Source organism: Anas acuta, chromosome 4, assembly GCF_963932015.1.
Source record: "Anas acuta chromosome 4, bAnaAcu1.1, whole genome shotgun sequence".
In the NCBI taxonomy this organism is placed as follows: Eukaryota; Metazoa; Chordata; class Aves; order Anseriformes; family Anatidae; genus Anas; species Anas acuta.
The window spans coordinates 69,992,688-70,016,103 of NC_088982.1; the positions used below are offsets into that span (position 1 = coordinate 69,992,688).

General features: G+C 42.5%; 1 protein-coding gene and 1 long non-coding RNA gene across 9 annotated transcripts; one reads left to right on the forward strand and one right to left on the reverse strand.

Moving 5' to 3' along the window:
* Window positions 1-1,408: 1,408 nt before the first annotated feature.
* On the reverse strand, window positions 1,409-23,058 carry LOC137856454 (uncharacterized). 8 transcript variants are annotated; one of them, XR_011096461.1, is made up of 6 exons: window positions 19,725-23,058; window positions 15,575-15,715; window positions 13,105-13,205; window positions 10,970-11,082; window positions 8,395-10,630; window positions 1,409-8,305 (listed from the first exon to the last, which is right to left on the reverse strand). It is a non-coding gene; the product is annotated as an uncharacterized lncRNA (long non-coding RNA). The 8 variants fall into 8 exon arrangements; XR_011096457.1 differs by having other exon boundaries at window positions 1,409-6,276; window positions 8,139-8,305; window positions 8,395-11,082; XR_011096459.1 differs by having other exon boundaries at window positions 1,409-4,984; window positions 6,135-8,305; window positions 8,395-11,082.
* CISD2 (CDGSH iron sulfur domain 2) lies at window positions 9,084-17,883 on the forward strand. Its single transcript, XM_068681856.1, has 3 exons — window positions 9,084-9,221; window positions 16,328-16,539; window positions 17,527-17,883. Exons 1-3 carry the CDS (start codon window positions 9,119-9,121, stop codon window positions 17,614-17,616), a joined length of 405 nt encoding a protein of 134 aa, XP_068537957.1. The 5' UTR covers window positions 9,084-9,118; the 3' UTR covers window positions 17,617-17,883.
* Window positions 23,059-23,416: the final 358 nt, after the last annotated feature.

The window sequence follows — 23,416 nt, forward strand, 5'->3', positions numbered from 1 at the left end:
AGTGTTAAATTTTCACTTCTGCTTGCTTTAGACCAGCCATTTTTACACTTTTCCCATGCTACCTGTCTCCAAAACAGGTGGATCAACCGAGCACCCAAGGCTCCGAGCAGCATTCCATATGCAACACTTCATATAGCTGAGAGGAAAGAGGAAAATGTCTTCCTTTTCAGGAAAATAAAAAATTACTTTAAAAAAAGAAAGCCACCCTTCTCATTAGTGCATCCAGTAGATCATTATTAGTTTCTGTTTGGAAGAGACAAAACACAACAGCTTCTGCTGCTGGAAAACAAAGCACTAAGAAGATGAAAAACAACAACAGCTTCTCCCTGTTTGCACGTATTACCAGGCCTCAATTTTCTCTTCAGCATCCTGTCCAACTTGTTTTTCCTTTAATTATCATAAATCGAGGTTGCAAGTCAAATCCCTCTTCAGTCTGAGCAAATCTCACCTTATTGGGGACCCATTTGATTCGGCAGAGACCGTGAGGAATAAGATCACAGGGGAAAGCTGATAAAATAAGATTGTTCGATCACATTTTTAATGCAACAAATTGAAAAAAAAAGAAAAAAAAAGACTGAGCTTGCCAACCCGAGTGCTGCCATTACATGACAGTGGAAGAAAAACAGGTTTGGGGATGTCACTGGTTTCCATCTGATCCGTGTTTTAAATACCAAAGGCCAGCAGCCCTTCCCGTATAGCTGGGGGCTTCTCCCCTTCAAGAAGGATGGCAAGGTCACAGCTCCAGCCTTCACAGCACATGCTCAGCTCCCGGCTGCTACCTCCAGGGCCATTTCTTCATCTTCTGTTGGGAAGACGTGGTAAAACCCTTTCACACCTGGAGTCCAGCCCAAGGTCAATGTGTTAGGCAGCAGTTACCTTTCTAAGGAATACAAGATCAAAGATCCAGCCTGGCAACTCTTCATCTTGCATTATTTCTTCAACAGCTTCTCTGACATCCTCACTGAAACAATTTCCCAGCTATCCCACATGTTCCCTTTGTATAGCAGGGCTTTCTGTCTCACTGCTAGGTCATGGGGCAAAGCACAATAAGCTATTTTAAGGTTTTGCTGCTATATGCAGGGAGTTGTCGGATCTAACATTTAGGTCCACATGCAAGTCTCGGTGAAAAGCTTGAGCGCTTTATTGAATAATAGCATGCTGAGGGTTCAGAGCTCACACAACGCCGTGTGGGATTCACAAGAATTTAAAATACTTCAGCAACTTACACCAAGATCAACAGACTCCACAAAATCTTTTGGCCTTCAGGATTTTGCTTAGCACTTCATTGTTTAGGACTTTTTTAGTCTTGCAGTGACAACATTTTTTTTTTTCAGTTGAAGATTTTTATCTTCTCCTAAAATCCTTAGGAGAAGCAAGAACTATTTTACAAGCAGAAAGTTTTGACAACATAAAGTTCATTATGTTATTTTCACAGACCTAAACAACTGAATGTCTGAAAACTGCTACAGGATATTTATTAGTATTCACAGATTTATTTTTTTTTCCAGAAAAACTACCATTTGATCTCAATGAAAGAGGTACTCCTTTCAAGTCAGCAGCAGTTTGTGTCAAAGGAATGTTTATTTTCTGTGCTGATTCAGCCCTATGGATATTGAAGCATGAAACCTCACAGGTGGGCATATGCACGGTGCAATTATGATGCCCATTTGCAAAAAAAAAAAGTTGTGTTGCCATGTAGTTATTAACTACGTTAGCTTTCTCCTTTTGGATGAATTGTTTACATTCATAAGCAAGCACAAATTATACTTATATATATAAATGGCAAAATAGCATCCTAACGTAGGGGTGTGAGGGTCTGAGAGGGTAGGCACAGCTGCTGAGATCAGCTAACGCAGGCTGAACTGAGCAGGTGAAACACCTCTCTGGAGCAAAGCAGTGTTATCAGCTCCGGTAGGCTGGGTTACATCACTTGGAGATCTGTTCAGAAAGGTGCTACTTCACCCCCTGACTTCGGAGTCGGTTGTTTTTCCTCGTTGTACCTGCTTTTTGACCCCTCCGGCTGCCAGCAGACTGAGTGCTAATGCTGTAGTACTCTTACTGAAAATGACGGAGGCTCTTGCAGCAGCTGACAGCAGTACCTAATTTGGCCTATTGTGTTTACTAAAGGAGACATCAAAGGAGTCTCTGTTGCACTTTCAAGATATGTCTGGTTTTTTATTACTTTGAGGTAACTGATTACTAGTCAGATTCAGACCGTCCTCATTTGGTTGTTCCTCCAATGCCTGTTCCAGGATGCAAACGTACCGAGCAAACCGCAGTCTTTGAGGAGCATTTGGGCTCAACAAACACTTTGAACAATTTGCCTAATACAAGGTAAAAGTCCAGATCCGACGATCAGGATGACAGTTCATTATTCATACAGGGTAGGTAACGTATTTCATGGGCTCCCTGCTATGGGTAAGGCTGGTCAGGCTTCACAGCGTGCTGCATTGCTTGATCAGATGCGTAGGCTTCAATTCAGCTGGCTTGCCACATTCTGAGTTCATTGTTTGGTTACTTACAGGCAATTAGTTGGCCCGTGCCAATCAGGACACTGATACTGTACTTTATACTTGTGTATTTAATGCCCTTCATCTTAGTTGAGACAGGAGGTTTTATACAAACTAATGCTGTTTCCCTGGCAGAATTATTACATAGCTTTGTACACTGCCGTGTTTTAATTGTCTGATACTATATTGACACACTTCACTCTAATGATTTAGGTAAATAGGAAAGTCCACTGAAATACTTTAATGTTTCTTTGTTTGGTTTGGTTTGTCTTTGAACTGCCAGAAGTTTATGCAATGTATTTGGACAATGGCTGTAACTATCTAAGTATCGTGTTACTACGACTCGTTTTACTCCATCCCTTGAGCAACCTCATCTTTAAAGATTTGGCTGATCTTTTCAGGTTTTGGTATGTCCCAATTAAAATGTCCAAGAGGTTGCTTGGAGTTCAAATGCCCAGGTAATTACAGCCAAATATAGCTCTTGGAAGGAAGGAATATTATTCTAGTTTGCTGTCAGTGTAATTTGGGAAATATTGCTGATGACTCTAAATCACCAATACTGAAATTAGCCAGGTGTTACACGATTCATCATTATGGTTACGGGGATGGATCAGGGCAGTATTTCCGGGCGGGTGGGTTGTGACACACATGATAGTCATGAAACGTGGTTGGCACGTCGTTGAAAATTTTGCAAAATAGAAAGCAAGGGTGACCTTGTTTCTGCACTCCTGAAAACTTTTTTTCTTCTAGGTCAAGCATTCTTTGCAGCCATTCAAGAAAAAGTAACATTTTTTATTTTTTTTTTAATAATGGGACTTTATCTGGAAAAAAATACCTCAAAACTCTGAAAAAAAATACTGGTTTAAAGACTTATTAGTGGCATCTAGAGATACTAATTTTCCCGTCATAGCAATTTAAATTTCAATTTAACTGGGAAAAAGAGAATTTGTTAGTCCTTCCTGAATATTTGGTGGCCTTTGTTAAATGATTTTGTCATCTCTGCATAGCTCCTGTATCAGAAAAACAAACACGGCCGCAATTAGGCATGGAGGGCTCAGGTACTCTAAGACTAAATGATGTGCTCAGCCTGTGCTCAGACTGTGATAGTTCAGGATATTTGACAAACCAAGTCTTGTTGGACAGACATTCTGAGGGATGGTGTGTGGCATTCATTTCTACTGTACCTGGTTGTTGAAAAATTAGAACATTTCTGTCCCTGAAGCTATCAAAATAACATCTTGCTCAGGCACCAAACGCACATAAAAGTGTGAAAAAAATGAAGAAAAATAATTCAATGCCTCCTGGGGAAGCAGCTTAAAACATTCTCAAGTATCTTAATAAACTGAATATAGATACTTATGACAAGAATAATTTTCAATAAAAGACTTTCTTCTCTAAAAAGAAGGGGCACTAAATCTTTTTCTGTTTTCCAGGAGCACTCTCCTAGCGTGTTGATCAAGACAAATGCCTCTTAATTACTGTGTATTTCTTTTTCATTTTCCATTTAATTTGTATCTTTCACAGCCATTAGGCTCACCTTTCCTGTAAAGTAAGGAAACCTTTTGAACTTTGATGTGATGTGATTATAGCCTACTTTTCGTGTCGGTTGCTTTCACTGCTGATTAGAGGGGAAAAATAAAGAGATTTTTACAAAATGCTTTTACTTTGCAGATGTTGCATCTCCCTGCACTGGAGTGATGTGCAGAGTTGATACGAGACTCTGATGGTATCTCGGAGTGAGAAAGTGACTTAGAAATCTTTGAGGAAACAGCCAACTACCTAGATCTGGCACAGCTTAGCCTTGAGGAGGGAGGCAGGCTGAGAAATCTCCGGAGCGCTGCTGTTTCACAGCAGCCTGAGGAATGATCGAGTGCCGTTTTACTGCGGTGTCAGTGGGCAGCGTGACACAGGAAGAAGTTGAGAGCAGAGTGCAGGCGTACTGCGGAGATCGTGTACTCTGTCCTCGGGAGGGGAAGCCGGTAGTTTTTCTGTGCTATAATTAGGCACTGCCAACAAATGCACGTTGCGTCACAGGAATCAGTCTTGTGGCATGCTCACCTTTGCCTTCCAAAATGAAGGAAATATCTTCCAGTGACAGCTATTACACCAGGGAGTAAAGTACTCAGGGGACAAAGACAGCCTTAGCTGTCTGGTCAAGGATACAGTCTTCCCCGACATCAGAGATCAATGCAGTTCAAAGGGGAATAGTGTGCAGTCGGTTCCCTGCTGAGAACGCACGGACACACAGTGCTTCTTTTCCCTGGAATTCCCATGCTGAGAGAGCTGGTTGGATTTGTTGGTAGTGGTGTTACTCACAGCTGTCCCTGTAGTAGTGTGCCGCTGATGTCGGCTTTGTCCTCTGTCGGTCCTTCAGCACAGGGGAGGAGGTATCTGTTTTTCATCACTGCAGCTTCCTCCCAGGGGACAGTCTGGGGATTTTGTAGTCTGTTTTGTTGCAACAAACCAGGCAGAACCTGCCACAAATCAGTAACCTATCTGGTCTTTGTTTTTGAAGTTATTAGGGTGTCCTAAAGATATTTGTTCTGATACAAGTAAAAATTTGAATTAGCAACTCTCTGGAAGCCAATAAAGTTCCAAACCTGTGCAATTCTTTATGTGACCAGGGGTCAGTCTGGATCCTCATGAGGTGTTACGTATTGGATCAGCTTACTAATGAGGATGGAAAGATTGGATTAAAGTTTAAAACTCGTTGCAATGTTATATGTAATGTGCATCATCAGCACTACTTCACTGATGCTACCTGCAATAGTATCACGTCATACAACTTCAGTTACTTCCTCAGCTTTATTTAAAGGCAACAGGGATCAGTAACATAGCACTTGGATAGTTTTATCCTGCGTTATTTTTGCAAATATTCTACTGACTATGAAAGCCACTGTTGTGGACCAATGCTAACCATTGCAAAAAAGACAGTCCTGGCTTGTAAAAATCTAACGATGTAAAAAGAGACAAACTGTTCTTTATCTGGGGATATCTAGGAAATCAACACTGAAGACACCTATTCCTTCTTGGGTTGGGATTTTCTTCAGCTTCGTTTCATATCCTCAACCATAATTTATGCATAGCACTTCCCCAAGACACTCCCCAGCAACAGCAGTCAGAAGAAGAAATTAAAATGTTAAACCTGTGGCTGAGAGATCAAAGACTGATTATTTCTTAGGTAGAATTGCACATAGGCTCTGGTCTTTCTTGCACAAAGTAGCATTTTGGAGTTTGATACAATTCTTAGAAATCTTGCCATTCTTCTTTACATTCCTGTTTTCATTCTTGTCGGAAATTAGTGCTCTACAACCCATGACAATAAACAGCATTCTGAGCCACAGGGACATTTAAAAATGCAACAATAATACATGCTGCGGTAGGACACTGCAGCTACTTAGGCAATTACAATAGCACCTGCTTTCAAAACATAATAGTTACATTGTAAAATGCTTAGACATTAGCTAGATTAAAAAGTAATAGCAGGCTAACTTCTTTCAGTCTGGATTTCTCCTTTCATCCCCCATTGATTGTAAAATAATTTAGTATAATTTTATAATATGATAATTATGCTATCCCAAAATTACCCTCCTGATTCGTTTATAAGTGATTTATTTTCTCTACCCATTTTCCTCTCGAGCATGGTGCACACTGCAGAGGAGCAGATATTTTCCACAAGCTCCAGCAGAAGCCACTTCCAGTGCCAGTTCAGAGAGTCAAGTGAAAGCACGACAGTCTCAGCTTTCTTCTAACAGCAATTAAGCCTCTGGATGTAAAAATAACAAATGAAAACCTAACTTGGCTGCAGCACAACTGCAACTCGCTCACAACGTTCATAAAGCAGGAAAGTAACCTTATATATACATATGGTCTTACGGATTATGGGTTTGAAGCCAGTTTACTTATTCTTTGAGACTAGTTTTTTTTAATACTCGGGTGTTGACAGTGCTGCATACTGACGGAGACCACATGAAATGAATCACAGTTCCTGCAGCCCTTCTGGGGTGTCATGATTTTGCTTGCTTTTGGGGAAGCAGAAGAATAAGAGATCTTTACAAACAGCAGGAATGGCAGCTAATCAACCCCCATTGTGAAATGATTCAAATACAAAGGGAGAGATCTAGCTTCCTCCTAGATAGAGCCATGCATTTGCTGATGCCAGAAGCCAGCCCTTTGGCGACAGGCTAGTTTTTAGTTGACAACAGTAGTTTTGCCTGCCGCGGAGATTATTCGAGGCACTCGGTATGGATAATGGCAATGCCAATTCCAAGAAAATGGTTTTAACAACACAAGACATCCTGTTGATAGAAAAGCTCATAAACATGAAAGAAAGCTGAGCAAATTACTGCGCTACTTAGGCTTGTTTTGGAGATGGAAAGATTGTGTGTCTGCTACCTCGGAATCTTTCATCTTTTATCCTTACAGGTATGTACTTGGTAAAATAAAATACATCAATATCATCTATAAATGTTCTTTTCCTTTGCAAATCTTAATGTGTTCTAGACAGACCAGCAAGCATTATCTCATTCTGCAGCTGAATTAAAGGCGCAGGGGCATTAAGCAATTTATGCAGGGTTAGAGAGGAGGAACACCAGCAGCTTCTTTTCACCTGCTTCAGATGGAGCAGGGCTGACCAGCATTTGGATGCTGAAGGTGACTCTTACTTCTACTGGGAGCTGGACCAATGCAGCTATGTTTCAGTAACATTGCACTTAACAGAACAAGCCCCACCAAACATGATCTGCACCTCTGCCATGAACTTTTCCACTGTTTTCACCGAAGCATGTACAGGAGCAAGTCCTCTTGCTGATTCTCTTTTGAGTTGTATTTGGGGAGCTCCTTGTAACAGACCTGAGCTAGCACTAATGATGTAGACCTCCTCATGTGGCCTCCAAGCTGCACCTTGTCTGTAATGTACTTAGTTGCTGAAAGATCTTAGTGATAGAGGATACCTACAGCTGAAAGCAACAATTATATTTCAGTATTGGTGACCTAGGTTCTGTTCCAGTAGCTGTGCTTGGGCTTTTTGTGCTGCTTTTATTACAGCAGCTCCTATATTCCCTGCCCAATACCAGATTTTCAGTGGCCGTGTTCAGCATGAAACACATAGGCAGAGGCGATCTCTACTTTAAACATTCATAAACCAAAGCTAAATATGCAACAACAAGTGACCCTGCCATTCTTCCCAAAATGCTACAAGAGTTTCCAGATACCCAGCAGCACTGAGATTTGAGGCACAAAGAGATATGGAGTTGTGTCCATATATATGTCCCCACAGGGGGTTAAATGTCTGTAACAGAAAGAAGATGTCACACATGCTCTTGATATTAACCAATCGTAAGTCCTTCCGCTGTAACTAGGTCCCTAAAGATGGACAACTGCGTAAAACCCTCTTCTTTTCTGCAGGACTGAGCGAGCCTGCAGCTTACATTTTCCCCCTTAAGTCAAACAGGAAGTTTGCGGCCAAGCTGGAGAGCAAACACAGATCTCCTGAGCCCCAGTTCACACCGGATGCCCAAAGCCCATCTTTTGCCTCCCCTCCAGCTCAGAATCTCATTCAGGCTTCACTTTCTTTATAGTTTTTCCACAAGCAGTGACATCACCCCTTCATACACCAAAACTACTCACGCCTCACGTCAGGTGATGCCCGTGCAGACAGGCGAGGCGCAGTGCGAGCGGCTCCTCTCTGCAGCATGTGCAGAGCGTCGAGCAGTGCTGAGTGGGGCACAGATCAAAGCAGGGCTCGGTGAAATGTCAGCTGTGCTCCCCGGGCCATAGCGAGCATCCAGAGGAGGCTGAAAGAGCAGAGGAAAGGATGGAGGGAGGGAAGGCCAGGGGGGCGTGAAGCTGTTTGATTCACAGCTGAAGGATTTACTTGATGCACCTTCAGCCTCGCGTATTCTTCCTCCAGAGTTTCACAAACAAGGTTACGTCATGACGGGTCCGATCTGCAATCTTTGCAGAATAATCAAACGTTTTGCTCTTTCATTATCTCGTCAAAGAGCAGGCATTTGCCTGCATAAGGAGGAACCCTCTCAGGACATCAGACACAGTCATCACCAGCCTAAACTTGGGTGAGGCGGGGAGCTGAGGTACTCGGAGATCACAGGAATATTCTCACTAGCTAAAGATGATTCATCAGCAACAGTTAACGTAGGCTCACAGGTAGGAAAGCAACATTCAGGACAGAAGCACAGACGAGCTGCGTTTGTTTGCCTTACGCCTGGCTTCGAGCGTTTAGATTCTGCCTCAGCTCCTCACGGCCATTTTAACTTTAAATCAACTCATTTTGATCAACATTGCCCCGGATCACTGCGAGCTGGGCTCCACCTTCCCACTGCCAAATTTTTACCCCCAACACACCGCTCCCTGTGCCCTAAAATTAGCGAACATCGGAGGCGGCGCTCGGAGACGCACCGACGCCCCCCCATCCCCTCAGCGCCTCGCCCCCCTCCCTAACGGCCGGCGCCGCCCGCGCGCCCCCCGGCGGCTGCAGCGCCCCCGCGCGGCACAAGCCTGAGGGGGCCCCGCCCGGCGGCGCATGCGCGGCGGCGGCGGCGACGGTTGGCGGCCGTTGCCTTCCTCCCCCCCCCCCTCTAACGGGCGCCATGGTGCTGGAGAGCCTGGCCCGCATCGTCAAGGTGCAGCTGCCCGCCTACCTCAAGCGGCTGCCGCTGCCCGAGAGCGTCGGCGGCTTCCTCCGCCTCACAGGTAGGCGGCCCCGGGGCCTTCCCGTAACTCCTCGGCTGTCCCCCGGGGGGGAGGAGAGGGCTGGCAGCCGGTGCTCGGTCGCCGTTAAAGCGCCCGGTGAAGCCCCGTGAGGTGAGGTGAGGGGGGTAGGGGAAAGGGAAAGGGGGCTGCTCGGCCTCACCTGTCCGGCTGGGCGAGCGGGGGTCCCGTCAGGGCAGGACGTGGGGTTTGGCTGCAGGCCCGAGCCCCAAGGTAGCCGCTGTGCAGAGCTAACGGGCGCAGCTGGAGAGGGCTCCGTGTGGGAGTCCGGCTTGGAAGTGAAATGAAGCTTTTTTAAAAAATGTCTTTCTATATTTTTTTTTTTTTATATATAAGCCTTGGATATTTTCCCTCCCTCGCCCAGGAAAAAATGACATCTGTTAGTCATAGCCTTATCCCAGAGCGAACAAGAAAGAAAACTGCACATTAAATCCTTATGTGCTCAGGACATCTCAGTGCTTTGCAAACTGGAACTGTGCGAGCTCAGGCTCTGGCACGGTACTGCAGGCAGAGCCTCAAATAGCTGGAATAACAAGATTAGTTTGCCGATAATAAACAAGAGGAATATTCTAACAGGAGCTGGCTGGAAGCAGAAAACATCTTCAAAGTGTAGGATCAAGCCCATGTGTTCTTCTTGCAGCACCAAGCTGTATGACTTCAGCAGTGCTGGGAAATGGGTTCATTTAAAACTAGTTCTGAGTACTTTTTACAGTGTGCATGCTCCTTGTAAACTTAGAAGCCCCATTATCTTTCTCAGGACAAGGAAACCTGTCATCCCCATAACTACTCTTTCATCTGAAAGTGCTGTTAATTATATTGACCAAAAGAGAAGCTTAGCTGCTATAAAGTTGGAGGAGGGGATATAATGAGATTCAGAACAAAGCAGCTTCTCCTACCCCAGCTTTTGAAAGTTTCCTAATTAAGTCATTGTCTTTTTAACCATGAGTGGTGCTTAAAGTTTCTTAAGCTGAATAATACCTGAGCTTACTATCTTGCTTCACGTTTCCAGACATACATTTCTGTTACAGGATTATTGTGCAGCCTCTGTATGTGTTCATACTGCACGGTGAAGTAATTGAACTTATTCTGAAAACCTCTAGTCAGAACTCTTTTTTTTTTTTTTTTTAATAGAAGTGTTTTACTGTCATGTTGTTAACCCCCTTAACAAATACTTGCTTGAATTTGGAGGGAGGGGAATAAGTAAGCGACTGAAACCCTCAAGGGAAGACCAAATGTATGAAATGTCAGTCCCCAAAACATGAAACATAGGTAAAAGAAGGAACAGAGTGGGAAATTGCTTTGAGACCTTTTAAAAATTCAGCTGGCATAGCTGAATAAAAGGCATTACCTCTAATTATTAGTGATTTCTTTGACTGCTTTCATGTTAAACACTGAAAAGTTGAAACAGGGATAATTAAAAATACATAGCTATAGAGACAATGTTTTGACACACTTGATTTTTTCAGCAATCAGCTAGAATAATATCTGATGTCCTGCTTAGATATCTTCATCTGAAGTGAAAATGAATGAAAATAGGAGAAAAACCAGCAAAATTTTACAAGATGCTTAATAAGACATAGGGTAGATGCAACATACTGAAGCTTTTCAACTGAAAATGCTGGGATGTTACACCCTAGGCACATAAATTAAAAATGATCCTATCTTAATGCTATTAAAAGTTATTGAAATTCACTGAAACCTCACTGCTCATGAAAGATTTCTGTACTTACCTGCACCCAGAGCCGCTGTCAGTCTGAAGTTTTGTCTAATAAGCGTGCTTCCGCAAGCATCTCCTCTTCTGTGTTGTTGTGTTCTGAGCGTGCCCCATCCTGAAGTTGTAGCCCTGTAAAGGTAGGGGATTCTGGGAGTTGTTTTGTAGCAGTGACTTAAAGGTACCCCTGATAACAGGGTAATGGTAGCACCAACCCTACTGTAAGGGGCTGTAATTTACGTTGTTGAATAGTAATTCACCATTTCATAAAACAGATATGGTTTCTAGCTTTAAAATCAAATTTCCAGGACTGTTGAATGAGTATAATGCAACTTAAAAACTGGAAGGAAAATGGTAATTATAAGTATCTTTAATTGAATTAACATCAGTGAATGACTCTTAAACAATAGTGAAGGTTAGACTTAAATTTCCTTCTGTGTTTACTACTACTAGAAGTTTTAGGGCATCGTATTCTTTGGCAAATAATACATCAAGCATTTTCCTTTGCTTTGTTTTGGAAGGTCAGAAATAATATTGATCTTCAATCATTTAAATGTGTTAGTATTTGTCCTTTGGCATCTGCTGAACTCAGGGACCAGCCCTACAAAGCACTTGCTGGCGTTGACTTTGTTCACAAAGTCGGGCCAGAACTGAAATTGGGAATGGTGCAGTGCTTTGCTTGTTAGTGCTTTTATTGCTTCTATAAACCTTTGGTAGCTTCCAGGCAGATGCAGCTCCAGTTCCTATGGTGCATCAGTTGTAGAAACACCAGACCAAAAGCACAGGGAAGAACCTTTCCTGTAGGGTATTGTTAAGGTGTGCTGATCATAGACCTTGAGACACCTGCTGTTTGTTATGATCTTGCCTGACCACAGTGGAAAACTGCTTGCTTTGAGAGAGGAAGACTTTTAATGTCCAGTGCAGAACTCCTGAAGGTAAAAGCAAGGAGGGAGGAGGGAACGAATGTGTTTGACCTTGGGTTTGAAAATGGATAGCTGAATTATCGCACTGCTGCTGCTCAGAAGCCTCTTTCAGTTCCTTGTCATAGCTGCTTTACCCTTCCCTTCTCAAGTTCACTAAAACGATCAGTGTTGCCGTCTGCTGGCTTTGCTTTCTGTCCTGGTAAGTTTCATTAAACTGGAACAGCAATTAACCTCAGAATAACATGTGATCAGGAGTGAGAAAAGGGAATTTCAAGGTCTCTCTAGGTGCCAGTCTCCTTTCCATAAACATGGTGTGTTCCTGTGTGGGCTGTCATGCACCTGGCATACATGTTAAGAGGGACTTGAGTGTGACAAGCTGCCAGGCAGAAAGAGGACAGTTTTGTGGGTCATCTGTTGCTGGCGGAAAGAAGGAGGGCTGACATCAGATAAGCTCTGCATACTCTCTGGTCATGAACAATGAATTTCTCGTTTGCAGACTAGCTTGCTAACCTACCCTTGCTTTGGCTTTCTACTTTATTATTTAGTGCGCTGTGCTGTTATAAGGACAGTCACCTCTCCACCTCCCCACCTGCTGAATAAGCTAACACTGAAGTGGTGTGCAGAGTCCTTTGATTTTAGTTTGTTTAGCAATGACAGCATCAATAAATGATCAAGCAAACGAACAGAAAACAGGCCAGAACAGCTATTAGTTCTGAAGAGAAAATAGTTGGGTTGATATTTTGAGCCTGCATGAAGAATTGTGGCAGTTCAGAGAGAACACAACCACAGTTCCAATATTCATTTTGACTGGTAGCTAATACTTGTTAAAACTTTGGCTTGCGGTTGAGTTATCATCTTCAGAAACTGCTTTTGAGTCTGCACAGGGTCATTTCCGCGTAAATGAGCTAAAACATGAAATCAAAGTGAAAGATCAAGAAGGGCTGGTGAAAGACATACAGGTAGTAAACACTGGCTTTGATTTGACTCTCAGTGGCTGGTTGGTCCTGTTCTGCTCACAATGTTTGTGTTTCTTATTTTTGGACTTGTTACTGTTGGACTAAAAGTTAAGAAAAACCTTTTCTCAAAAACCTAATGCCATGGCCTGTGGTCCATGGTCTCAGCTTCTTGCAGTTCTCTGGGCACTCCTGTTTCAGTGATGTTCCTGATACTTTCCAGGACTTATCTTTGGGATTGGTCTCTATCCTAATACAAGTCAAGTTTGAAGACTAACCTCTTCGATCCTCTGCTCTCCATTTCTGGCTCCAAAGACTGCCTCTTCCCAAGCAGCAGAGCTGATAAAGAATCTTCAGAATCAATGTAGTTGAGTATCAGCTGTGAAAATAAACAGAATTTTGTGAATTGCCTTACATCTGCTTCAGAAAGGTATGACTGGCTTCAAAACCACCCAGCAGCTTGCGGTTGTAGGAAGATACCTTTGCGTTAATTTGGGTGAATGCTCCCCTGCTCCCCTACCCCTCCCAGTCCAAAGGTCTGGGACTTTTTATTTTGTGACGGTATCTTGTTTCTCATGCCCTAGAAACATGGTCACGTTGTTTTTTTCAGTCTAAAAGTATGAGCCTGTGGCAGTCTTGTTGACAATGAAGTCAATTTATGATTAACACACAAGTTGGTATAACCTGGGGCCTTCCTGAGACCCCCAGAGTAGTGTTATCTCAATAAATCATTGGCAGCTGAGGAGAAAACTCTTTATCAGCACTTAGCACCGTAGAGATGGGAAACAATACCCATGATAAATAATATCCCTGTACTTCCTATTCCTGTCTGTTTCTAGTTTCCTTTCTAAGAGGTTACAGCTGTCATGTTCCTCTTTCACTCGGATGAACCCAGCTGGTTAGGAGCCTCCCACAGACACGACTGGTGGCCCAGCGAGTGTTCTGACTTCAGAGTCCTGTCAGGGAGTTTCAAGCTGTACTGAGATGCCACTTGCTGTTCAGTTGCTGGTCTCTTACTAACATTTAATTCTGGCCAGACTGCTCTTTTTTGTGTGTCAGTTTTAGTCCAGTGGGATTCCTACCATTCAATAGGCATCCTGCTTCTCTTTATGGTGCAGCTGTTGGGATGCCTATTCTGTCTTGGAGTTCAGTGTAGCTTTGTAGATAGGCAGCTCTTTGCCAACAGTCAAGTTAAATGTTGAATTTGATTAATTTTTTTTCAGTGACCAAAGCTTTTTCCCTCTCTTCCAAAGCATGTTTTAAGTCAGCCCTTCATATAAAATCAGAAAGCACGTTCAGATGGCTGTTGATGGGCTGTTCTGGAACAGTGCATCTCAACTGATGCTACTTGTGATACCATTTTTGCTGTATGAATGATACGGCTGGAACATGGCTTAGTTTGTGTTTGTGATTGGTATCATTTACCTCTTAGCTTCATAGTCCCACCAGAGTTACCACCATCTTGTGAAAGTTTGAGATGTTAAGTTCTTCCTAATAGTGGTGACTCAAAGAGTAAATGACACTATGCCAGCAGCTTCTAAAGTGGGGTTTGGCCATGTATGGCCAGGAGGGGCTGCCTAGTTAGCTGGCTGTCCAGACCTCTTTCCTCAGGACACTCTGTGACAGGTTTGCCTTGGTGGCTCCTGTCGTTATTCTGTCCTCTGTCTTTTCAGACAGTGACAGGGAAAGGTGTCTGTGAGAACTAAATGGTCAGTCTTTGGGGGGACCACACTGTCTGTCCAGAACTTAATGCTTCTCTCTACTGGAATATTCAGGAAACTTTCATTTTTAATGAGCGTGTTCACTGCGTTATTGAGGGAGAGTAAAACTGCTTAAATATTTTGTCTTACTGTTATTTATGGTAATGATAGAAAAGACAAACAGTTACTGCTGTCCAGGAAGCCCGATGTTTTGTGTAGCACTGAGATACTTAAATGTTTCCAGTTAATTATTAATTAGGGCCCACAGCTTGTTGAGGGAACAGAGACCAGTCTGTTGTGGTGACTCCTACGAAATACTGTCAAAAACTGTTGTGCAAAGGAACCACTGCAAATGCAGGCATGGAAAGACAGCACTGAAAGTTCTTGCAGCATCTTTATTATTTATTCAGTTGTGGCGCATTTCCAGATAAACGCAGTAAGCATGGTTTTAACACCAAAGGATATAGAAAGCCCGAAGAACATAAAGCTATTCCTGCAAAGTAGTTTTGTTACGTGGTGTACTTCCAGAACCTTCAAATTATTAAGAAATACTGCATTCTAACGGGAAAAGTATTAGCATGAGCAAGCTCTTTATTGTTACAAATAAAATTAAGCCTCACAAAATAATGTGATTTCTGAGAGCTCACAGTCTACCTAGCATCCTCAGCCTGTTCCAGTGCTTTCAAATTGTAGAACAAAATTTTGATATGTTCTGATCCTAAATCATTTAAAAGAGGAATTTGATTATTGTTTTCTCTTACAAAGTGCTTGTGTAATTGTGCTCCAGCTCATTCAAGTTCTTTGTTTCTCAATTTAAAATGTTTTGAACATCCTTCTATTTCTTTATGACTATTCAGATTTAATGTATTCTCCAGAAATTAAAACCAAAACACCTCTCTCTATTACTACACACATTGTTAAATTACACCGGAGTATTGTCACAGCTTGTTTTGTTGGAAAAGCGTATCAGCCTTTAAAGTACATCTTTTGCCAGGTGCTGAATTTCTCTCAAAGTTCAGTAAGTCTTTTTTGTACTAATATGTCTTACCTGTACTTAAAATAAATGTCTCAGGTTGGTAAAAAGCAGTTTCCTGGGGCTTGACTTATGTAGAGGTACCTGGAGAAGGAGTCCTGACACTGGCTATGTGCATTGTAGAAAATTGTTGTGGGTCCCTGAGCAAACAGAGCTCTGAAAAATAAAAATAAAAAAAGGGAAAGGTTTTGTTAATGCTTATTTGAGGATAGGCATTAGATCTGCCAAAAGTTCCTAAACACAACTTGGAACAAAGCAAATGAGGAAAAGAATAAAAATCTGAAATGAGCAATTAAAAAAATAATTATAAAGCATATTGAGTAGTTCTTCATATACAGAATGCAAGATACCGACACTGAACCATAGTGAATTTTTACTAACTTCCCACGTGTAATCATGCCCCGTTTGCTAGTACTTGGTGGTGTCTTATGTTTGGTGAGCAGAACCTCTGTAAATTTAGTTCCTCATTTCAGTACACCTTTTACTTGTCTTATTTTTTTTCCATCGAGTCATTTTCTAGTGTGTTAAAAAGTAAACTTCAGATGAAATTCCAGGAGTCCAGTTTGTGCCTTAGCTACAGTAAAACCCAGATTTTAATCTGGGACTTCTTTCGTCTTATGACTTACCCACAAAGTCTCACCTGCCCTCAGAGCCTTGCTGACTGTGCAGTCCTGTTCCCTACCCTAAGCCTAAATCATGTGAGAATAGCTGACGCTGCACCAGACTGAAGTGGTGTCAAGAGCCAGTCTGAGTTCCACCTGTCTTCAGTTTCAGAATGGCTGCGGTTATTGCCTTTCCTGGGCGTGCTGGCCTTGCTGGGTTACCTCGCTGTTCGTCCGTTCCTTCACAAGAAGAAACAGCAAAAGGATAGCTTGATTAACCTCAAGATCCAGAAGGAAAACCCAAAAGTAGTGAACGAAATAAATATTGAAGATCTGTGTCTCACTAAAGCTTACTGCAGGTGTTGGCGTTCAAAGACGGTAAGGTACTTTGTGCTACTGTAGTATTTGAGGTTGAAACTTGCATATTTTTATCAGTTCTGTGGTAGTGAGTTGCAACAAGGTGACCTCTTGCTTTTCTTGGGAGGTGGAATAGCACCCTGGTTTCAGAGAATGGCACCGTTCTTACTTTTCTCTACTGTAAACCTAGCTACATGCAGAGAGCAACTGTTGAAATCTGTAATAAAAAAAACACCACACACTAGGGTTTTTCCTAGAAATAGTGACCATCTGTGATTTAGATTAAAACAAAGCAAACCTTAAGGTTTGCAAATATATTCCAACTAATTAGAAGATCAGTTAGAATCATTAAGGTTGGAAAAAAACTACGATTCTGTTCTCTGATGGAAAAACAATACTTCGAAATTTGTTCATATTAGAATGAAAGTAGAGTGGGGCCTCTGTTGAGGGAAAGCATATCCCCACCTGGTCCAGAGCAACCACTAGGTGACTGCTTTGGATGGTCCGTGTCCCCTGCATCAAACAGAAGTAGATGGGTGATTCTCATCTCCTTCTTGCGACTGTCCTGACGTCACTGTTGGCCTCTCTAGACTGAATGCTTTCCTGTTTTAGCAAAAAACTATGCCTGGGACCTAGAAAACTCTCTCAAGTACTTCTCGTTCAGAAGAATCACTTCAGAAAAATATACTGGCTGAAAATGAGCTGTTGAGAGCACTTTTACTGGCTCCGCAATAAACCTTAAGCCACTAGTGGCTGCTTTGGTCCCTGTTCCTTCATGTTGAAGGCTTCATCTCTAACTTTGTGCCTATGAACAGCTATTTTAGGACCTCACAAACTTAGCTACCTGTTAACAATGTGTGTGTGTGTGTGTGTGTGTGTTTTTTTAGTAATGGGCCGGATAGGGTAACAGGGAGTTTGATGTTGAAGTGGGGCATAGGAGGAGGAATGGAGAAACTAGCAGTAATTGCTGTACAGAGGTGTACTAATTTCTCGTTTGTTTTCTTCCAGTTCCCTGTCTGTGATGGCTCGCATAACAAGCACAATGAACTAACAGGAGATAACGTAGGTCCACTAATACTCAAGAAGAAAGAAGTATAGCGAATGCTTAATCCAGTAGATCATGACTGAGAAGTCTTTTATACTGTTGTAGTTGCAAGGGGCAGCATTTTATTATGTGATTGGTATGATTTAGTCTAATGATGGCTGTAGATTTCTTTTTGGGATAAACTGCGTTTAGACAGTGCTAAATCTGTCACTGTTTGATATTTTATTCTGAGAAGAACTGTCTGCTTTGTAAAGCTGTAAAGTAACTGTCTCTGTAAATAAGTCGTTTATTTCACCAATAAAATGACTTCCTACACCTAAGCCTTGTTTGTATGAACACTTAGCTGCAAAAATGTCACTATTTCCAAGGGAACAGGTCAGCCAGTAACATTGCCCCTTTATGCTGAGCTCCCGTTTGTCATTCATGCTCTTGTGAGGAAACAGATTTGCTCCTTGCAAAGTTCATACGCGCTGCAGATGCTCCTACTTGTAGTGGGGACTTTTCTGGGTGGAGCTGGTTAAATGACAGAACCACCAAAGGGGAGGTGAACTGTATTCTTGGCTTGTTACTGATTCAGAATGGTTATTAGGGCAAGTCAGAACTTTGCTGTGGTAGAGCTTAATTTCAGATGCAGGTAACTAACTACGTGCTACTTATTTAACTGCTAGGCTCCATATGAATTCTTCTGAAGTGCTTTATTCAATGAAAAGCTATTGGTCTGTTTAGAAGTACAAGTTAGACAGTTGTGTAAAATTGTGGCACAAATGCAAGGGAAGTTTTGACTGTTCCTTAACAAGCATTTTGTTTGGCTTGTTGGTAGGTAGGTGGGAAGCCCCAGAGCACCATGCTACTGCCAAAGCTTATCACCAGTGCTGGAACAAGTACAAGTCAGGAAGCTGTTCTCACACCAGGGCTGCCACAGCAGCAGCAGAACTAAAGTAATCCCTGCATTTGTAACCCTTGTAGGTCTCGGTACCTAAAGCTCTTGCCTTGCAGCAGAACGTGGCAGATTAGGATGTGACTGTGGGTTACCTGACTGCTTTTGCACAGTGTGGAACAGAACCGTGGGACAATCTAGCTTTGTTGAAATGCTTCACGGGAATCTTATCTTAATAGATGAAAGCAACCTGTAACCACTACTCCATTAGGATATAACACTTATAACAGAGGACGATCCATCATGATAGTGTCTTGTATTGTAGTGTTTGCCATTCTAGATAATGTATAATAAACACTGAGACCGTTACTCGGGTTTAGTGGAAAAATTGCTAGATGAAATACAAAAACATGTTTAGACAATGCTTTTCAATGCACAGCCTAGTGCAGCAGTCAGTTATTATATACAACCGTGTGCACTTCTAGCTTTTATCAGGATATTTCTGCATTCAGGTAATTTGATTTCTCCCTAAGTTTGAGAAGTAAGCTCTGTACATCATCCTGTTCTCACTTCCATTGCTCCACTCAGATGGATGCTGTCAGTGTACGTAGTACAGCAAAAGTGGTTTTGTTTCTCCCACAGTGCTATTCCAAAAGAAGAACGACAGTGTAAAGCTTGGCCTCTCGACTCTAGCTCTAGGACAGTTTGATTATGTGATGTTTTTTTCTTCCTGCTCACTATTAGAGGTGACTGCTGCTAAACTATCTACAACTATGGCTACAAAACAAGTCGTTTTTCACTTGTTTCTGCTTATGTATGTAAGGGAACCGAGCATATTTGGAAGTGCCCTAGCAGCACTCACAGCTCCTTTTTAGAAAGGACATTTTAATAATTTCTACATGATACTAAAATTAAGGTCATACGGAAGATAGACGACCATTTCCTTGTATTTCAAAGTCTGAAGGGAATACTATCTCTCATGGCCTCAGTTAAAAGGAAAGTGAAGGAGGCACCCATCCTCCCTCATGCAGTGTTGAAGCAGGCCTATGTTAGGTGCAGTGAGGAGTCCTAACATACATGGATTGTACGTACTTGTAGGTTTAATACCCCTACCAGAAAATATAATTTCATCTTCTGCAAGTACCACCTGCAAAAGTACAGCTATAAAACTGAAATAAACAAAAACTTAACAACACTGGCTATGGTATTTTTGCTGTAGAAAATCCAAACCAAGATTTCTGCTGCTGCTTTGGTTATCAAAATAAGAGTTCAGTTTTCGCCTACCTGCCTTGTGAAAATTGCTGTGCAATGCATTAATGTTCGCATCAGTGCTGAGAAGGGCAGCAAAACACTTCCCAGGATGAAGGGGAATCAGGAGAGTCTATCACCAGCAGCTACCAGAGTCACTCATCCTCTTTGCTTTCAGGAGTCCTTGGAAGGTTGTTGTCTGTACCAACAGCTCTCGCCAAATAAATGAAATTTGCTTGGACCGCTAAGTTCACAGCACTGGATAGGACTGGCTTATCTGATCCTGTGCTGCTTGCAGCTTGGATTCTTCATCTGCAAACCACATGCAGGAATTTTCCCTCTGAAGTTAAAATGATGTCCTTGGGAAGACAGATGCCAAAGTAAGCAAAAAAAGTCACTGCTGACTCCTTTAACAGTTAGCTTGCGCTCAAAGTGCAAGTCTGTCCATTTAAGCAGACACCCCTCCTTCTCCCCCTCCAAAAAAACCCACCACGGTTTACTTATCTGTTCAAATTATCTTCATGAGGTCCGTGGGGTTAGCTAAGAACTAAAGTGTCAGCAGAACCCTTTATCTCGGTTGACAGAGTTGAACCAATTACCTGCTAGAATATATTTGGCCGCATCTTGGCACTGGGTGACTTTTCTGCCCTCATCTGGAAGCTCTACACAAAGGGATAAATTTGCCCAGTTCTAAGAAAGACCAGGACTCAGGCAGCAGACCAACTCTTCACAGTCAGGAAAAAGCAAAAGCCAGAAAAGGCAGACATGGCATGCTGCAACATGCCTTCTGCACGCAACTCGAACGCTGGTACCTACCTTTCTTTTGACTATGATTTTGAAGACTTGTTGTAATGAACTCCAATGAAACATGTAAATGGATAAATTTAGAGAAGGGTGTCTGACCTGGGATGACTATTAGACAAAGTAAATGTGAAATGCATCTGGCACTGAATTTCATCTCTTGCATTCTGTATTTAAAAAGCAAAATGCAAGAACTTCACCGTTTTGTGGCCATATTACACCCTGAGTGTTTCACAATTAATTTTAGACTTCATCCAAGTTCTCTAGAATGTGCGGTTTGGCTGTAAAAGAGAGAGAAAACAGTGATTATAATTACACTATCGTTGCATCCCCAGCTTGTGTGATTTCCTGTGTCCAGATGGCCCATTTCTGTCTTTTCCCATATGCTGCCTGCTGTAAGTGCCCGCCGCATGCCGCCAGGACCACGCTGTGCCGTCAGACTGTTCTGCTGCAGAGGCTCTCCTCAACCTTCTGGTGCTGCACGTGCACGCAGTGCTCAGTACTCCTCCACGTGACCCTGTGATTGTGTCTGCATGGCAGCCAGGCTCCGTTGGCTATAGGTTACTGCAGCTTGCCCCCTGATTTTATTTCCTCCAAGTAAGAGAATGCTTGGCACGGCACAAAGATTTTACTGGCTTGAATTTATGCATTATTCAAGAATGATTTCATGGCGTTTTGTTCAAAGGAAGGTGGCCTTGTGGCTTTACCCATGCAAACTCAGATATAAAGTGAAATCGTTATCTCTTTAAATTAACAGCTATTTAAAATGAGCTGAAATTGTCAGCCTCAGCCCTAATGTTATGTTTCTTCTCACGAGAAGACAAGTGTTTTGTTCCTGTCCAGAAGACAAGGAGAGGAGCATTATATAGCATTAATGTTCTTCATATTAGATCTGCAGGATTATGTTAAGAGCTGCAGTTGGATTCACGATTTAATAAAGGTCGCGGGAAACGGGTCTTGTAACAGCCACGCATGGTGGTGAGGAAAGGAAAATTGAGTTTGGATTAGAAGACAAAAACACTTCCATTGGTACAGCTATTCAAGGTCTCAGAGCAGTGGGGGGAGTGATCTTGACGAATAAATTGAGAGTGCACAGAGGTTAAGGGAACACAATAAATCCAATTTATGACATGCTCTTATGATAGTAAGCAAGTATTAGAGGCCATCATGAACAACTGTTTGTCAGAGGTTTGCTTGCACATTTAGGGTCGTGTTCACATTTAAAGGACTTTAATTGTTTACACTTCTGTTTACTGAACAGACTCCAAATGTGGCATAATGATGCCTCCCTGAAAGAGGATTCTAATTTGTATAAAACTAGATCCAAAAAATGAACCATATACAGCTTCCCCTTGTGAACTTTACTCATGTAGCATTATTATGCGATAGTCACTGATGAACTAAACAGCTTATTCCCTCACAGTATCAATTAAGTCTACAGACATTACAATTTCCAATTACAGTTAGCTCCTTCTAAACCACCCCTATTTCAGTAACTGAGTGCCTCTGTCAGCCACCTAAAGCAGGCAGCAGGGGCACAGAAGTCAATGGACACAGCAAGCACCAAGTGCAGCACTGCAAGCACGCATCAGTCTGTGCGGTTTGAGAGCACCTTCCTCCCGTGAGCGAACAAACGGGAACTGAGGACTGCACCTTCCCCGCACTGCTGAAAATCTCTGGACACAAAGATATTCTGTACAGTATCTTGTAAAATTGAATTGCAGCGTAGAGCTCTGCAGATAGCCCTTGTCCACCTCGATTCCAACCACAGCATAAAATCCTTATTTAAAAAAAGAAATAAATAAAACTTAGATTCTGAGGAATGCTGTACTGACTCTGTGTTTCTGAAAGGAGCAGAAAATGACCTACTTAGAGCCAGTTACTCACCCAAAACGTAGCAAAGATTTGCCAATATCTCTAACAGGCAGTACCAAAGCCAAGCTGATACAAACCTAAAGGCAAGCGCAGGGGTTTTGACCAACAAAGGAGGTTTATTCCTGGCTTTTGGACAGTCAAGGGGAAAGAAAAGTGTAACAAGTCATATGGGAAAGTCAAATGTGAACTATATTGCACTGACTCTGCAGGAGGAATCTATTAAGTAAAATGAAAACAAATCAAAAAAACAAACCAAAAGAACACCACCAAAGCTCGCTTTTTGTTCTCCCTGGTGAAACATTTTGGCAAGAGATTCAAAATGAGCACTGCCACTCATTACCATCATCCACAGCTGCACACAACTTGTGTGTTGGGAACTCATGAGGGTGCTAGTGCTGTCACATAGCAGCCTATTTGAAGGAAAGTGTGGTGAGGCCTCTTTCACTTTGTACCATCCCTCTCAGCACCGCTTTTTCCAGGCTGTTCAAGTCTATTACTTTTCTGTATCAGTTAGAGGTTAAAATGCCATGCCAAATCTGAGAGACCTCCGATCTCCACAGCAAACCCAGCCATCTACCTCTTTGAACACTGAGAGCTAACTTGTTATTTTTTTGGTAAATATTTGTTTTTATACAATTACCCAAATGCAGATGTGAGAAGGACCAGATCACAGCATTCTCTCAGCCAAATCAGTAAAAACTTAGGACAGAGTAACAGGAGATACCTGCTGCCCCATAAATCCTGGTTTGAGGTCTGCCACAGAACTCTGCTGAGTTCTCCAGATAGAGCTGAGGAAGAAGGGGGCAACTCCTTGCTACCTTGGCCTTGTCCTGCCAGAAACCCCATCCTAGGGGAGCTCTCCCCTGTCCTACAGCAGCCAGGGCCAGAACACAGCCGCTCTCAGCTTGACGTAGTGTTGCACAAGAGCTGAGGTACACACGAAGCAGCAGCTGTCCCAGTCCCATAGAACCCTCTCCCAGTCCTCCTTGAAACTCTCGTCCTATTTTCAAGCTCATCCCTTTCTACCAGCACCAGGTACTCCTGTATTACCA

Coding starts and splice junctions, on each gene's coding strand:
- CISD2 (XM_068681856.1), top strand. CDS start 9,119: ATGGTGCTGGAGAGCCTGGCCCGCATCGTCAAGGTGCAGCTGCCCGCC. Junction 9,222..16,327: donor CGGCTTCCTCCGCCTCACAG/GTAGGCGGCCCC, acceptor ACCTGTCTTCAG/TTTCAGAATGGCTGCGGTTA. Junction 16,540..17,526: donor GGTGTTGGCGTTCAAAGACG/GTAAGGTACTTT, acceptor GTTTTCTTCCAG/TTCCCTGTCTGTGATGGCTC.